Source organism: Hippichthys cyanospilos, chromosome 18, assembly GCF_059441005.1.
Source record: "Hippichthys cyanospilos isolate Australia breed blue-spotted pipefish chromosome 18, RoL_Hcya_1.0, whole genome shotgun sequence".
NCBI lineage: Eukaryota > Metazoa > Chordata > Actinopteri > Syngnathiformes > Syngnathidae > Hippichthys > Hippichthys cyanospilos.
In genome coordinates this window covers 13049600-13063900 of record NC_142386.1, presented here as the reverse complement: position 1 = coordinate 13063900, position 14301 = coordinate 13049600, and the positions used below count along the sequence as shown (strand labels likewise).

The window sequence follows — 14301 nt, the reverse complement described above, 5'->3', positions numbered from 1 at the left end:
AAAAAAAAAACTCGTCACTTTTCATCATAATTACTAAGAATACCCTGGTTGAGCTAGTATAGGTGTACCTAATGTTGTGTCCAACCACAAAAGGGAAAAGAGGGTCGTCTAGCTGAGAAGAACATACGGGGGGGGGGGGGTCGGCAGCCTGAGGACAACACAATGCACTGTGGGATACAGCGCCCTATTTGTTGCACTTTTGCCATACTCGCAAGAAAATCATCAACTAATCAAGTCGAAAAAGAAAAAAAAAAAGGCATTTTCTGCAGGACAATTATACAAGCTGCCTACGGTGCGTTCAGATGACCTCAGTAATGCAGCATTTTCCAGCTGGTAAGTACCGTTTGTCCCACAAAGGTTGTTCAGGATCATCTTAACATCCTCTTTTAAAACTTCAGCCTTCCTTTTGGAAAATCAAAAGAGGGAAAAGACATGATAATTCATTTTCATTTGAATTTCTTGCAACACAACACTAAAAATAAAGAAGCTGCTTAGATTGTTCGGATTTTTTTATACATGTGTTCATATACAGTAAAGGCACCGGATGAAATATTAAACCTACCTCAATCACTTTAATGATTGATACATTTTCACTTTGTTTGTTTTTTTTATTTTGGAACTTTAAAAACATCCTTTGTGACTGACATCTGGTTTTGCTATAGCATTTTACTTTAAAGTTTAACGACTTCTTTTTAGAATGTAACTTTAAACGTTTGTCTTTTTTTTTACCTTCCGAATTTTCAAGCATTTAAAAATGTAATTTTTATAAAACATTTTTTCCTCCCACCGTCTTTTCTTAGTTTTCAAAAGTTTATCTTTATTGTTTTTTTTAATAAATGTGTTACATTTATACAACACTTTTTCTTTTTATGCAACGTTTCAATTTGACATCATCCAACTTTTTATGCACGACTAGAAGTTTCTCACCTTGTGTTTTGACCCGACATTGGATGCTTTCAAATCAAATAAAAAAGGCTGGCATTTCTATGTTGGTCAATAAACCAAGCCGTTCTGTATTCGTTGCACTTTGAATGTTGCGTCTAATATCTCACTGCTAGTCAACACTGCCACCGTGTGGTTTGTTAGCGCCAAGCCACTTTCTATGCGTTCAGTGGGTCTCAACCTTTTGTCAGTGACGTTCCCCCTGTGAAATATGTTTTCAGCCCTTAACCCACAGGTGTCGAACTCCAGTCCTCGAGGGCCGGTATCCTACATGTTTTCAAATCTTTTCCCTCAAAAACACCTGATTCAAATGATTGGGATCATTTTAAAGCTCTTGCAGAGCCTGCTAATAATGAGCTAATCATTTGAATCAGGTGTGTTGGGGAAAGAAAAGTGGAAAACATGCAGGATGCCGGCCCTCGAGGACTGGAGTTCGACACCTATGCCTTAACCAGTGCAAAGTATTTTGGGGTTGAAAAAAAACATGTTATCAGTGTTTGATTTATTAGACTTTAGAACCTTTCGAGCGAATTTGTATTGGTCCACAAAAACACAAAAAAACAATCAACAAAAGTGTGTTCTCTTTCGGATCATAGAAGAGATTTGCTATCAAAAACGAAATAACTTAATTATTAACAAATATTTTTTCCACCAATTATAATCAATATAGTTCCAAAAATAATTATGAATAAATATTTGTCCACAGAAGAATGTTAAATATAAAGCGCCCTCTTTTTGAATTTACAGTAGAAATCTGTTCACAAAATAAATAATTACCTTGAATATTATTAAATCAAAGTCTCAGACCTGTTTTCAAAAATAAATAATTACAAATAAATATTTGTCCACAGAGGATTGTTAAATATTAATGGTGCAATATTAATGCAGTAGAACAATAATGATAGAAACGCCACATTACCTTTGAACGGCCCTTTTCCATTTTTTTTTATTTATTTAATTTATTTTTTTTAAACTATACAATTGCATAAAGAAGGAGAAACTGATTTTTTTTCTTTCTCATGCATGAGGAGAACGGAGAAGGACTCTACAAGTACACTGCACCTTCTGTTTTTATTTATTCAAGAGGTCCCTAGGTACAAAAGTCATTGCTGCCCTGAAGGATTGGGGAGACATTTGGCAACAATGTAAACAATTGGTTTATGATGCTGAGGAATGCAGTTTAGAGTCCACGTCATTATATCCTCCCTCAGGAACAGGATGCACGAGGGGTCAGGTCACAAAACCCCTGTAGGGTCACGGTCTGAGATGCGTCAATTCCTCTTCTTCACAACCAACAGTAACAGAAAACATTGATCCTAATATACAAACATACTGATCACATAACAAACATACTACTGTAAGTGATTCCATAGCAAATATGGGATAACCCATATACAATTATTCTAACACTTACCATGTTGTATAATTGGTAAATGTGTGTTATTCTGCAGGTGACGTGTCTGCAAGACTTTTTCGGCGATGAGGATGTGTTTGTGGCATGTGGACCCGAAAAGCTGCGCTACCAAGATGACCTGATGCTGGATGAGACGGGTGAGATTTTTACCTTTGGAATTTTTTTCCATATTTGTAGAGTAATGGTGAGAAGGGTTTATGATTATTTTTAGGGTGTTATTTTATTCATTTTTATTATCTACATGGAAGGATCTGTATCTTGAGAATTAATACAACAGTTTATGTGATAGAAAAAATGTTATCGCGATAAACGCAGCTTTTTTGTAGTACTTTGTGTATTTATTGGACCATAGGATTTTCTTAGGCTGAAAAATACCGGTGCTCTGAGAGCAAACAACTCGTTTACACCGCGCCTCTCATCTGCCTGTCTCGCACCCCACACCCTGCCAGCTCCCTCCTTTTTTTTTTTTTTTTTCCTCCGCGGTCGTTCAAGGACAACAGCTTGCCTGGCCTCACCCCGCAGTGTCGCTGTCTGCCTGTCTCAACAGCATTTTATTACACAGTTGCACATTTAACGCAATGCCCTGATCACGACTGGTACCACTGATGTCTTTAAGCCTCCACATTTTCTCTTGTTCTTCCTTCAGACCTTGGTATATCTTCAGCTTTTCATGGTCCTTTTTCTGAATGTTGCTATCACCCGGGATTGCGACATCTTATCACAATTGCTGTCTTCTAAATATTTATCCACCTCTGGGACGCCTAATCCATATTTGGTACAGTTGTTCCAGTTCACTATTCCTGCTACCTGATTATGCCACTCCATGTATGCCATGTCGACCAGCATCTTGCACCCTGATGCAATGTGTATAGAAATATAATTGAGAAGCACTGGCTTAGACTAGTGCTTCTCAATTATATTTTGCAAAGGCATTCTTGGAAAGAGAAAATCTTTCGCGCCCCCCCCCCCCCTCCCCCCCATCCACACACACACACACACACACACACGGAACTATAAATAAGATTGTTGTCTATAAAAATTGTATTGTAAACTTCGAAACTGTATCCTTTTTAACATTGACAAAAAAAGCAATACAAATCAACCTTAAACAACTTTTTAATTTTTTTAGTGTTTATAGGGGTTAGAGCTTAGTCTAAAACTGAAAAAAAAAAAACAAGTGCATCAAAGCACCCGAAACAAACAAAACCAAAAAAATAAAAATAATTCTTATTTTATTGCTATTACACTTCACATGACAAAAACAAAACCTTTTTCCTGGCATCACCTCGCACCCCTCAAGGGGGCCCCGCCCCACTATTTGACAAACACTGACTTAGACAAACATTTAACCTGTATAAATGCTGTAAAAAATTAGTTAACAGTTGTTCAAAGTTGGTTTATATATTTTTTTTCTTTCTTCAGTGATAAAAAGGATAGATTTTTAAAGATATTTATACATTTTTTCTAGATAATAATCTTATTATGGGGGGGGGGGGGGGGCACAAAATATTTTCCCCCTCCAAGGATAGGCTTGGTAAAATATAATTGAGAAGCACTGCACGAGTCCACAGCCCCCCTTTTTCCGCTTTGTGTAAAGCCTCAAGGTGCTGAACTTGGGGTGGGTCCCTCCATGCATTGTCATGTGCTTCCTTGTCTTGACATCAGTGGTCTGCATCTCTTCCAGTGGCCAGAGAATAATATCAGCAGGGCATCATTATTATTGGGATTATTGGAAAGGCATTGGTGTTAATGGCCTGAATCTCATTCTTGCTGTTAAGCTTACTGTTCAGGATCTGCCTCACTCGCCTTAAGTATTTGGCTGTCCAAGCTGCCTCCTCATGATTGTTATTTGCCTGTGGAATTCCAAGGTATTTGTAGCTGTCCTGCACATCTACTACCTCAATCCCTTTGGTTGTTATTATTTTCTCTTACTAGAACATATTCCGCCCACGCCTACAGTGCCTAGTCAGAATTCCGATTTCATTGCCGTATATCCTTGTGAGGTAAATCAGGAAGTCAATTTCACATTCATTCTTAGCATATAGCTTGATGTCATCCGTATAAAGGAGCTGGCTGATCACTTTCCACTTTTGAAGCGGCATCCAAAGCCGCTCTAAGTTAAGATCTGACTGAGTGGATTCATCTCTTTGCTCAATAGCATTAGGGAGGAGGCATCTCCTTGGGCTCTGTCAGACATTTACATATATACAAACACAAGACAAAAGTCCCATGAGACGAAACAAGATTGAGTTAGAGTCGTGTTCCAGTCTTCATGCATTCTGTTGTATTGTGTTGTGTGGCAGAGTGTCGCATAATGCGGCCGATGAACTACGGCAAGATGTCATCCACCCGAGGTTCCCCCAAAGCTTTGATCCAAACTCACCGCAGCAAGTCCCCCGCTTCCGGTAAGAATTAGTTTTTCAGAATTACCTTTTAACTCATTCTTTGCCTGTTGAAGAAAAATGGATCTGTGATGTTTATGGTTGTCATTGGCGAAACGGCTGATTAAGTTTTAATCTAAGTACCTTATTTTCCGCACTATAATGCGCACCCTCAATTAATGACATACTAAAAAAAAAATAATCCATATATAAGGCGCATCAGATTATAAGGCGCACCCTCAATTAATGACATAATCTAAAACTTTTTCAATCACAGTATAGTAATACTCAAAGAAATAACAATAATAACTCAAATAATAACTCTAAACTCTCAGTAGCATAATAACTCATTGTCAATATGAGCAAACTTGTTCAACTGTAAACACACAAAAGAAACAGGTAAAGCTTACTTTATCAGTTCATTCCCCATCTACGGATCCCAATCTCAATATTGATCCATATATAAGGCGCACCTGATTATAAGGCGCACAATCAGCTTTTTAAAAAAATTACGGCTTTTAGGTGCGCTTTATAGTGTGAAAAACACGGTAATGCATTTTTATTCTTGGATTTGTATTCAGTGGTTAAGTGACTAGTAAAAGTAACTAATTCACCATCAGCTGAGGATAAAAATGGAGCTTTGATGTCTAAAGTCATCAATGGCAGTGAATGAGTTGAAAATTATGGAACTTTTTATTTTTTCAAAATTATTTTTATTAGTGTATTGCTGCTTTTGTATGTCATTTTGACTTTAGAAAAATATAAATGAACAAACAAAGTTTCAAAGTGTAAAGTATTTTTTGTTTTTACACATTACACATATTTTCATTTGGTTTTTGATTTGTTGCTTTTTTTATGTGTTTGGTTCTAGCAAAATGGTTCATGGGTCAAAAAATGAAATTCTAATTTGTTATTCTAATTTCCCACTTAATTCCCTTTGAAATACATAATACACAGCGGTACCTGGGGATACCTCAAAAATGTATGTAAAGACAGCAAGTTGAATGTTGCAAGGTTAAAATCCTTACTTTTGAGAAAAAAAACGTTACAATTTTGGCACAAACACTTTTGAAAGCTCCATCGCAAGTAGTACCGTAGGAAAAAGATATTGACCTCTAACTATCAGGAATAGTTTTCAGGTAGTATTGAAAGAAAAACGGGAACCCCAAACAACCTCAAAGTTCCCATTAAGCTTCTGTTTCATCTCGCGGGACAACATCCGTTGAAGTGTAATTGTTTTATTATTGCTGCTTGTGTGTGAGTGTCTGCGTGTGTGCGACGCATGTGAAGGTGTTCTGCTGACTCAATTCTGCAGCTGCGGAACGTCACAAGCATGAAAAGTGCATCATGCATTTGTAAGCGATTGTTCTCTTGGCAGCGCCGCAGCTTGTGCGCCAAGCATTCAACACACCCAAGCGTCAGTCTGTGTCGCGGATGTCCTTCGCTGTATCGTTGCATCTGTGCTCAGTCCAAAGCTTGCGAGAGGGGTAAAAGGTCACAAGAGTGAGTCATAACACCATCTGATGTGGCTGGAGGCTCAGGGCGGCTAATGAGAATGTGTGTGTGAATTCATGTTTTTACCTACTAGTGGGGTTGCCATTTGGAAACCAAGATTATAATTTGGTGTAGATTTTTGTGTGTTTGAGAAAAACTGAATTCTAGCCTAAATGATTCCTTTGTTGATGCAGAAAAACACATTTGTCCCTGCTTGCTTCTCTGTGCTTATTGTCGTATATTGGTGCAAGGCTGAAATAGCTTTGATTTAATGATAATTTGTATAATTGTTTGTCAGTGTATGTTAATAACAGCTGAGGTCTTGACTGTCCAATTGCATTTGATTGCACCATGCTTCTTAGCCTCACGTTGGCAGCTAACAGAGTACGGAGTAAGATTGCTGTCAAAAACACCTATGCTTGTTTTACCATTCGTATGAGTACGACTCTGGCGAGACACCACTTTCCGTCTTTGCATAACTATCTCCTTTGGATTGATTGAGCTGATCCTTTGCATTCGTGGATCGGGATATGCAAATTAAGATGATCAGGCAAAGTCAGTCCCATCTGCGAGTCAGTCGCGCCGCGCCTGCGTAAAGCAGAAAACAATGGCCATGAACTGAACGCCAAACAGAAGCTTTCAATAGCTCATCAGGTTTAAGGATATTATAGCGCATTTTTAGTAATACTCAAATGACACTTTTGTGTGCCATTTGTGGCCATTTAGGGCCAATTTATTGGAAAATTACATCATTTTGGGAAGCATCTGTAACAGCTAGTGACCTCTGCTGGCAGAAACAAGCACTGCAGTTGATTTGGAAAAACCCTTTCCTTTGAATTGCACATACGAACGCTGACGTGGTATCTATTACAAATAAAACATGAATTAACTCCAAATAAAGATTTTTATATTATTTATTGTTTACTTATTTATTGCTGTGGTCATGTGGTAAGTCAATCTCTTAAAAGAACATTGTGACGAACCAATTTATAATGTATTTTAATGATTTTAAAACAATATATGGATTTGAAGACATAGGTCATTAGCTTGCAAGCAATAGTCATAAGCCTGTCAGTCCAATTATATTTTAAAAAATTATGAATAAATTGGACATGCAAACTATCAGCAATATATGTATAGGGTAAGATCACAGTCAAAAAGACGTATGCGTGCATGACTAACGGTGGCGCGGATGACCGACTTTGCCTGGTAGCTTGGCGTGACGTCATCTGAATTTGCATTTCCAGATCCACGAATGAAAAGGATCAGATCCACAAATCCAAAGGATAGATTCAAAGACGGGAAGTGGTGTCTCACGTGGTCACAGTCGTGCAAACGAGAGTAGTATTCGAAATACCTTGCACTCGCACGTTTCCATAAACTCAACGGAATTTAGAGTCGTACTCATATGAAAACAATTCAAATTTAACACAATTTCACAAATTGTTCAACACACATATAAAAATTCTTGCGCATTTTTTGAAGTAATTACTTTACTCAAGGACTCGTTTCACCCTTCATTGCCAAAGTCCAGGACTAACTAACCAATTGAGACCATCAACGGGTCTTGACTCTCAGTTTAGTGGGATAGTGGGATAGTGGGATTCAAGGGATAGTGTCCAAACTTTACCTTGAAAACAGCGATGCCAAACTGCTTATTTTCAGCTTTGCCGGTGCGGTTCACATTCTGGGCTTTCATCATTATGAATATAGTTAAACAGAATAGTGTTTTAGGTGAGTCTGAATGACTGTTTTCATGTGGGAATGTGGGACTCATTCAGAAATTCATCAGGGATAGAAAATGGTCTGTTTGTCCAACGTGTGCTCATTATGTTATATAGTTTGTATATAAATATATAATAAAAGGTTTCATATGTTTACTGTGTGAGTGTGTCATTGATTGGATAATCATTACCAGGGCAATCACTGACTTGATCCAATTTGGCCCGATTATTGGTACTGCATGTACTCTACAGTATGTTCCTCACTTGAGGAAGGTCTTTCGTACCGGATGCTGGGTCCACGTGAACCATGGCGAACGTGTGTGTCTGAATGGTCTGAGGTCGCCTTGGCAACACATAGTTATAATACAACGGCACATCCATATTTGGCAAGAACTTCCTGACCCGCTGCTTGAGTCAGTCTATGGATAGATTCATAGTTCATAGTTGTCCTCATGCTTCTGATGTTCTCGGAACTGTTGACTGTTTTTGTCAATGTACTACTAATCTCCTCAAATGTGACAAATACGTCATTCCTGGAACTGCTTTTCTATCAAGCTCCAGTTTGCTGTGAGTTGTTTGTTTTGCTCATAGTGACAGTCAGTACATCTTGTCCCACATTCATGTGAACAACAACAAAATTCGCATAAAACACGTGTAACATATAGACTCACCTTGTGTGTGTGTATATATATATATATATATATATATATATATATATATATATATATATATATATATATATATATATATATATATACTAGCTATCGTAATATGAATGTTGATAGACAGACAGATAGATAGATAGATAGATAGATAGATAGATAGATAGATAGATAGATAGATAGATAGATAGATAGATAGATAGATAGATAGATAGATAGATAAGATGGATAAGATGGATATATATATATATATATATATATATATATATATATATATATATATATATATATATATACTAGCTATCTCAAGATGTATGTATGTTATGATAGATAGATAGATAGATAGATAGATAGATAGATAGATAGATAGATAGTCATAAATTCTAGCTGTACATTTAGTTCATTTTAATATGATATACTGTATACTGTAATACCTCAAGATAGCTGAAAAATCTTATGATATTGTCTCTAACGCTTATTGTTCGGTATGAGTGAATGACCTTAGAGCCGAGGATCTCAGGCTTGTGTGTGGACAGCTCATATGTATTTTTCACTCAATCAACTCCGTAATATGCTCAGAATGTACAGTAAGTCTATTCATTTATTAGTGGTTCATTATTACTGCCCCTATTGCTATTACTGTTTTATTGTTTTGTTTTATTGCCTACCTTATTGTTTGCTCGATTATGGAATGTAGTCCGCTCGGGATAAAAGAACAGAATAAGAATTTCATTGTGTGGTATTACTATGCATATGACAATAAAACTCTTGAATCTTGAATCTTTACTGTTATGCGCAAGCTAACTAATCGGATAAAAACATGTTTATAACAATGCACATTGATTACTGATCCCTTATTTTCGTACACGTCAATTACGAATTTGAGCTGGGAATTCAAAATACAGACCTTGGGGGTTTAGGTTAGGAGGATATTTTGGGAGAAATGTCAAGACTGATGTTTTAGTTCACGAGATTGAAATGAGTCATTTACGCAAAAATTCATTCATAAGCCTGCCCTTTTTCCAGAACAGCTCATGTTTGCTGTTACCATGTGGACATAATTCATGTTGGCCGTGACGTATAGTCGATTCCCACCCCCATCCCCAACCACAGTGCTATCTCCCTCCTTCCTTCCATCCGTCCTCCTGCATGCAAGCCTCTCTCTCTCTCTCTCTGTGTCTCTCTCTCTCTCCCCCATCCATCCCTCCCTTCCTCCCTCCCTCCTTTGTGCACTTCAGAGTAGTACAGCACAGCCGACGTCTTCCCATTCACATCTTAGTAGCCAGGCAGCCGCTCGCTCCTCATCCTCCTCGTCCTCTTGTGCTGTGCTCCTCATCTTCATCATGCCGGGGGAGGAAGGTAGGCCATCCTCAACGTATGTAAATGACGTGTGTGCGCTTTTGAGTGAGGAATCTGACGCTAATTTCCCCAAAATTCGGACGATTAAGTCAGTCAGACGTGTTGTGTAACATTCTATGCGTGTGTGTGTGTGTGTGTGGCTGGTGTTTTTTTTTCAAAGGAGAAGCTTGTGTTGTCATACAAGATGAAGTGTGTGAGTGTGCGCCCGTGTATGTTGTGTAACATCTATTTTAGTCAGCTGTGGATGGCCACTGGTGAATTATGCACACAAAGTTGTGTCGATTGCAGTGGTGTGAATAAACAGGACACATCAAAAGAATATGATTACTATCTGTGTGTGCCTGTGTGTGTGTGTGTGTGCACTGACGATATACATTCATATTATTCTATAGTGTAGACAGATCATATAGACAGACACTAACGATACCAAGACACAGATTCAAACAAAGGTGAGGTTTTCAAATGAGGGTTTCAAACAGAGATTACGACATTGCTTAATAATGTTTCAAATAAGGTTTGGGTTCAAATTAGAGTCAGGGTTTCAGTCCTGGATATTGAATCACCCTCATGAGACCAGAGAATTGTGTCCACTGTCGTGGACATTAGGTTTAGGTCTATATCTGTAGAGTCATTTGGGTTACCCTACTAAGACCAGACGTGCTCAGCAGAGGACATTCTGGCCTTCCCAATGATGACATATGTGTTTGGGTGGGATTTAATTAAACTTACTTTCTTTATGAGACAAAATGGACATAGCAGTGGACACAGATAAATGGATTGGGCCTCAGAAGGTTAATGTTAGCGTTAGAGTTTCAAATTAGGTTAGTTAAGGGTGACGAATAAGGGTGCAGTTTCAAGTCAGGGTATTCAGATGGGGTTAGGATTTCAAGTAGGCTTTCGAGTCCGGGTTAGTGTTTTACCTGAGTGCTTAAAAACTGGATTAGAGTTTCAAACAAGAGATAAGGCGATAGGTGTCAAACTTCAGTCCTCGAGGGCCGGTATCTTGCATGTTTTCCGTGTTTCTCTCTACATCACACCAGATTCAAAAGATTAGGATCTCAATCAAACTCCTACACAGTTTGCTGATGATTGCTAATCATTAGACTCAGGCGTTTTGAAGAGAGAAGAATCACAAACATGCAGGATACCGGCCCTTGAGGACCGGAGTCAGATACCTGTGGTTTTAGGGTCAAGTCAGGGGTGTCAAACTCATGCCTGTATGACAGTTAAATCAAATAAATTTTACGTGTGTTCCTTACACACTTATCTAGTTTTGAAATCAGAGGCCGGCAAAAACTGTTAAAAAAATAGGAATAAAAAAAATGCTTGTTTTCTTTTTCCCCCCCAAATTTTGTAAAAGTTCATGACATTTGATAAAATTTGGTATTTTAACCAGAAACTTGAAGTTAAATGACCATTTTGCGGGCCACATTAAACGATATGGAGGGCCAGACCTAGTTTCACACCTATGGCTTAAGTAAATTCCTGGGTTGGTGTTGAAAAATTAGGGTTTCAAGGTTGGGTTATGATTTTTTTTTTTTGGTCTGGATTAAATTTCAAGCCGTAAGTGCCTAAGTGCGTAAGGGTTTCAAATCTGGTCCAGTCAAAAAACTGGATTTAGGTTTCAAACCAGGGTTAAGGTGTTGTGTTTCAACCTTGGGTGAATGGATCTGAAAAGAAAAAAAAACGTGTTTTAACAGCAGGCATGCAAAACAAAAGCAGTAGGATGAATTCTGAATTGATTGGGGCAATATTACTGAAGCTGCTCATTTCAGAAGACCGCCAATCTGTAACAAGGAGGTTGAATTTTCTTATTATCACAATAAACTTGGCTAAACCTGAGGCAATCTTGAGAAATTGAAGTTGCGCATTGCTCAGAGGGTGAATAGAGGTGAAATTCACAAATAAGCGCAACTCAGGGTCCAATGAAATAGTTATCCCTATAATCCTCGAGAAAGATGAGCAAATGTCATTGTCAGAAGGGCCTTGCTTCGATGCAATGCCAGGCGCAGTATGAAAAGGAACCAACCTTGATACTAAATCTGAAACATGACAAAGTAGTCTTGAAAGAATGTAGTTTTTCTGTATTGAGATATATCTAGGTGTTTGAAATTATAGTTTGTCACTCTGTAACAGGCAATGATGATAGTAGGAAGGCTGTTCAGACAAAAATTCGTCCATAAGTCTTCATCAGTTGTAACACCGAGATCCGACTCCCATTTTAGTCCTCCCTTATATAGACCTATTTTGGGATTACCCCCGGTAAATCAAGTCATAATTTCGAACCTACATTTTATATATCCTTAGGTTGTCTGAAATTAGTTTGATAAAATGAAACCTTTGAAAGTGATAAATATACAAAAAAAAAAAAAAAAACGTAAATCACCAGAGGCAAATACTTTTTCACAGCACTGCAAATAGCTGACACAAGTAATCACTTGAGTCTTCTCTATTTTCAGGCACACCAGACACATGAATTGCTTGCGAGGGCCGGTTTTCCAAAGCAGAACTGCTTGTCAAAAAGACGAAATTGTCTCGCACCCAATATGCTGCTGTTTCTTAATAAAAATGTGTAACCCCTCCGTTTCCGCCTCATCAACATGCCACAAGCACGTCGATGTTGTAAATGACTAGCACAAAATGTAAACTTTTATTTCACAATTTTCAATTATACTTCCTTGCTACAAAAATATCTTTTTGTCAATTAGCATTTGATGCATTTGGAGCACTGTTTTCTTAATTTTAGTTGCATTCAAATTACCATAATTCCCCAAATATAAGAAACATAGCCCAAAAATTACTTTTGGCCACTTTTTGCCCAAAAACGAAGGCCAAATATATGGGTGCATTCGATAAATGGTAACTTAAATACTTGATTTTTTTTTTAAACCATTCAAGGATCAAGTGGCAGTTGCAGGTAACAGCAGCTCATGTTAGCTAAGATTGTTATGGCATTATTTTAAACAAAATTGAGCGAGCAGGCTGAAACCCCGTCCGAGTCCATCCTTGTTCACACACAGGAATATTACTAAAACCAAGAGGATCATGTCAAAGTTATGTGCTCCGGTTAGAGAATACGGAGCGGTATTGGACTCGTTTATTAATTGCGGTCTTTTGGCATGAACACACAAAACCTTGGAGTATTTATGGTAAAATGAACTCAAGCCATCTCATGAAAAGGAAAAACAAGTGCTTGGAGCACATTACATTGGCGCTGTGTTCACTTACCGGTCACTGTGGGAAATTTGAAACACACTTAAATTTACGTGCAACAAATATAGAATTTACGGAGATGAACATAAGAACATATCAAGAGTTTACTAAGATGAGATTTATTCTGTTTTGCGATTGTTTTGACATTGTCTTATACGCGGTAACATGGAAATTACAAAGTACTTGAATTTGACCCCAAAATTAAGGGTGTGCCTTGTACATGGAATCACGTTCTCGGGGCATATTAGTGAGAGGTGCGGGAACTTGGACCCAAAAATGCCGGGAAACCATTAGGAGATATGCTCAAAACGAAGAAGGATTTATTTACCCTCAGAGGTTTGGTAAAACTCAGAATACAAAGTAACAAACAAAACTTGAAACAGAAGCCAAACTGATGGGCAAGATAGCAACAAGGAAGCCAAGAACTTCTCAGGGCAGTAACACACACAACTACATTAGAGCTAGACATCCACCTGACAACTAACTGAACGCAAACTGGAGAATTAAGTAGACTTCAAACTTAACGAGACAGTAAACAGCTGGAGAGGAACAAAAAGGCAGAGGAAGTTGATTGGATGACACCAGAAGGGCAGGTACACAGACAGGTGGTAAATCACGCTAACGAGGACAGACGCGAGGGAAACCAAATAGGAACAAGACGCAAGAGCTAACAAACCCACAACTTGAAAAATACAAAAAAAAAAAAAACAGAAAAAAACAACACCAACCCAGAACATTACACACAGGTACGTCTTATACAGTATTTGGGAAATTACGGTAACCGGAATAAATCAACCTCCCTTTGACTTCACTTATTCATTTGATGTTATCTCCACTGAAGCAACAACCTCCACTCCAGGCAGACTGATTTTTTTCAAATTTACCAGATTTTGCTATGGGACACAGCAACACGCAACTCGTACAAAGCCTGCTACATATCCTTGAATTCACGCCGTTTAGTAACCACCTCGTTGGTAAAATCCGATAAAATGAGCATCTTGCCTCCTTTGTTTTCCAATGATTTTTGCCTTTCAATGCATTGATTTCAGCGCTCGGTGCGTTTAACCTCGAGCTCTAGCGTGCGCACCTCAGAGTCGTTAGCTGCTAGTTCT

At 38.1% G+C, this 14301-nt stretch overlaps 1 protein-coding gene across 1 annotated transcript in view; it reads left to right on the top strand.

Moving 5' to 3' along the window:
* dclk1a (doublecortin-like kinase 1a) overlaps positions 1-14301 on the top strand; it is a 48189-nt gene that overhangs the window by 8603 nt on the left and 25285 nt on the right. Inside the window, exons 3-4 of the mRNA XM_088441679.1 lie at positions 2394-2493; positions 4660-4761. Of these exons, the coding sequence (XP_088297805.1) occupies positions 2394-2493; positions 4660-4761 (202 nt within the window). The remainder of the gene's footprint in view (positions 1-2393; positions 2494-4659; positions 4762-14301) is intronic.